Source organism: Gekko japonicus, unplaced genomic scaffold (assembly GCF_001447785.1).
Source record: "Gekko japonicus isolate JY-2015 unplaced genomic scaffold, Gekko_japonicus_V1.1 scaffold1548, whole genome shotgun sequence".
Taxonomy (NCBI): domain Eukaryota; kingdom Metazoa; phylum Chordata; class Lepidosauria; order Squamata; family Gekkonidae; genus Gekko; species Gekko japonicus.
Genome location: NW_015170328.1, coordinates 255,310 through 257,573, shown reverse-complemented (window position 1 = coordinate 257,573; position 2,264 = coordinate 255,310). Strand labels below are relative to the sequence as shown.

The window sequence follows — 2,264 nt, the reverse complement described above, 5'->3', positions numbered from 1 at the left end:
CCGCTTTCCTGGAACCTCCTCCAAGAATTTAGACACACACAAACAAACACAAATGTGCACACACCCTGCACTATCAAACTTCCCTAATTGTGCAGCACGTTCCCCCCCCCCCGCCCTTCCTTTATCCTTGTTTTTATAGGCGCACTCGAGACGATTCAGACGCAAATAGAGAAACCGGTCTCCTTTCCCTTGTCATTGCGTGAGGTTTTTCTTAAAGGGTGAGCTTTCATTCATTAAACTTCTTCCATTTATATTTCATCTTTCTTTCCTCCCCAGCAGACTCAAGGGTGGATGACAAAACTAGAAAATGATGCAATGTGTAAGCCACGCAGTGAGCCACGCAACAAAAATTAATTGAAGCTTTTAACAGGTCTCCTCAGTGGTTAGTCCCCTTTTATTCAGTGGGGCTTACTCCCAGGAAAGGGGTTTTTCGTATCCTCCCTTGTGAAAGAACAAACCCTCGATCACGGCGCTGTCAAAAAAACCCAAACTTTGCTAAGACTTTTTTTTTGGCTTTTAAAGTTTAAAAAGGTAAAGGTCGAAAGCCAGTCGAATCTGACTCTAGGGCTGCGGTGCTCATTTCCGTTTCAAAGCCGAAGAGCCAGCGCTGTCCGAAGACATTTCCGTGGTCACGTGGCCGGCATGACTAAACACCAAGGCGCACGTAACGCTGTTCCCTTCCCACCGAAGTGGTACCTATTTATCTACTTGCAATTTCTTGCTTTCGAACTGCTAGGTTGGCAGGATTTTAAAGTTTACGTTCTGTTCAAAAAAAGGGGGGGGATAATTTGCATTCATGACTTTTGGCGGAAGTTTCACAATCCCGCCCGTTCCCGAACATCTTAAAAAAACAACAGCAACAACACACACCTCCAAGCCAATGTGAAGACGGTGTGTTTAAGTTGACTAGCGCTCCTGAATTGTGATTTTTTACATTTCTGTTGACTTAAAAAAATATACATATGTGTGTATTTTAGCTACGTTGTCAGCCGTCTGGGGCTCTGCCGGGAAGAAAGGCGGCTGATGAACGCTTTAAATAAATCAATGTTCACTCGGAAGTCGGCGGTCCCCGCGCTCAGTGGAACTCGTCGTCGCCCGATACGCGCGCATGAAGTTGCACTGCAATGTTATAACATTCAAAAAGGAAAACCCGCTTCCCTGGGAGTCAGCAGGACTCCGAGGAGACCCGATTCGGATCGCCCCTGCTGTCAGCCGCACCACCCCCGTGTTGCAAAACCGGCCGCCAAAGCCGGGCACCAGACAGACAGCAAAGCCTGACTCCCTTCGCCAAGGGCTTTCCAACTTCTCCCAAACACCTGCTTCAGTTCCAGCCGCCGTCAAAAGGGCCGGCAGCCCTGCCACCGTCCTTCGCCCCTACAAGCCGTAGCCTTCCTCCAGAGCACCCGGGAAGCCCCAAAGAGAAGCAGAGAGCCAGATCTAGCGAGAGAGTGGAAGAAGCCCCTTTTCCGCGCCGCGATCCCTTGGCTTACCTGCCGGCGCCCAAGCCACCTCGCTCCGCTCCGGGACCATCGTCCCCCCGAGGGCTTTCTCCGGCAGCTCCGGCGGGCAACGCGACGGGTCGAGCCGGGAGGGCTCAACCCCGGCTGGCCGGGCCGTCCACACTCGGCATGACGCTCCCAACTCTGCCCCGAAAGCGCCCGGCGCGCTCCCGGCCGCGCCCAGCCTATCGGGGCGTCCAGCTCATTTGCGTGGCCCCGCCCGCGAGGGGGGCGGTGCCATGCAAATGAATGGAAGGTTGGCGGAGGAGGAAGTGGAGTTCCTGGAAAGATGTTCGGCCGTGGCGGGGAAATTTGGGGGCTCGGTTGCGTCTTTGAGCTCTGACGCCGCGGAAAGAGAGCCACTGGCGGCTGGGAGGGAGCCGGTGGCAGGGAAAGGGGCTGGCCCGGAGGGAAGGAAGGAAGGGGAGCAAGCTCGCCCATGGGGGATAATGTAGGGTGACCACCAATTAGGGTTGCCAGCTCTTGGTTGGGAAATATCTGGAGACTTTGGGGGAGGAGCCAGGAGAGAGTGGGGTTTGGGGAGGGGAGGGGCCTCGGCATGGTACAGTGCCACAGAGTCCTCCCTTCAAAGCAGCCATTTTCTCCAGGGGAGCTGGTCTCTGTCAGCCGGAGATCAGATGTAAAAGCGGGAGGTCTCCAGGCCCCACCTGGAGGCTGGCAACCCTACCACCAATGCTCCCTCTAAGCTGTGGGATTTTGTGAGCAAAAATTTTCTACTTTGAGAGCTAGCTCACACTAACTCAG

General features: G+C 54.2%; 1 protein-coding gene across 2 annotated transcripts in view; it reads right to left on the bottom strand.

Annotated features, from left to right (window-relative positions):
- Positions 1 to 1,649, bottom strand: part of PIM2 (Pim-2 proto-oncogene, serine/threonine kinase) — a 13,761-nt gene extending 12,112 nt beyond the window's left edge. For both annotated transcript variants that reach the window (XM_015418116.1, XM_015418117.1), the window contains exon 1: positions 1,491 to 1,649. In XM_015418116.1, the coding sequence (XP_015273602.1) occupies positions 1,491 to 1,530 (40 nt within the window). In that variant the 5' untranslated portion in view covers positions 1,531 to 1,649. The remainder of the gene's footprint in view (positions 1 to 1,490) is intronic.
- Positions 1,650 to 2,264: the final 615 nt, after the last annotated feature.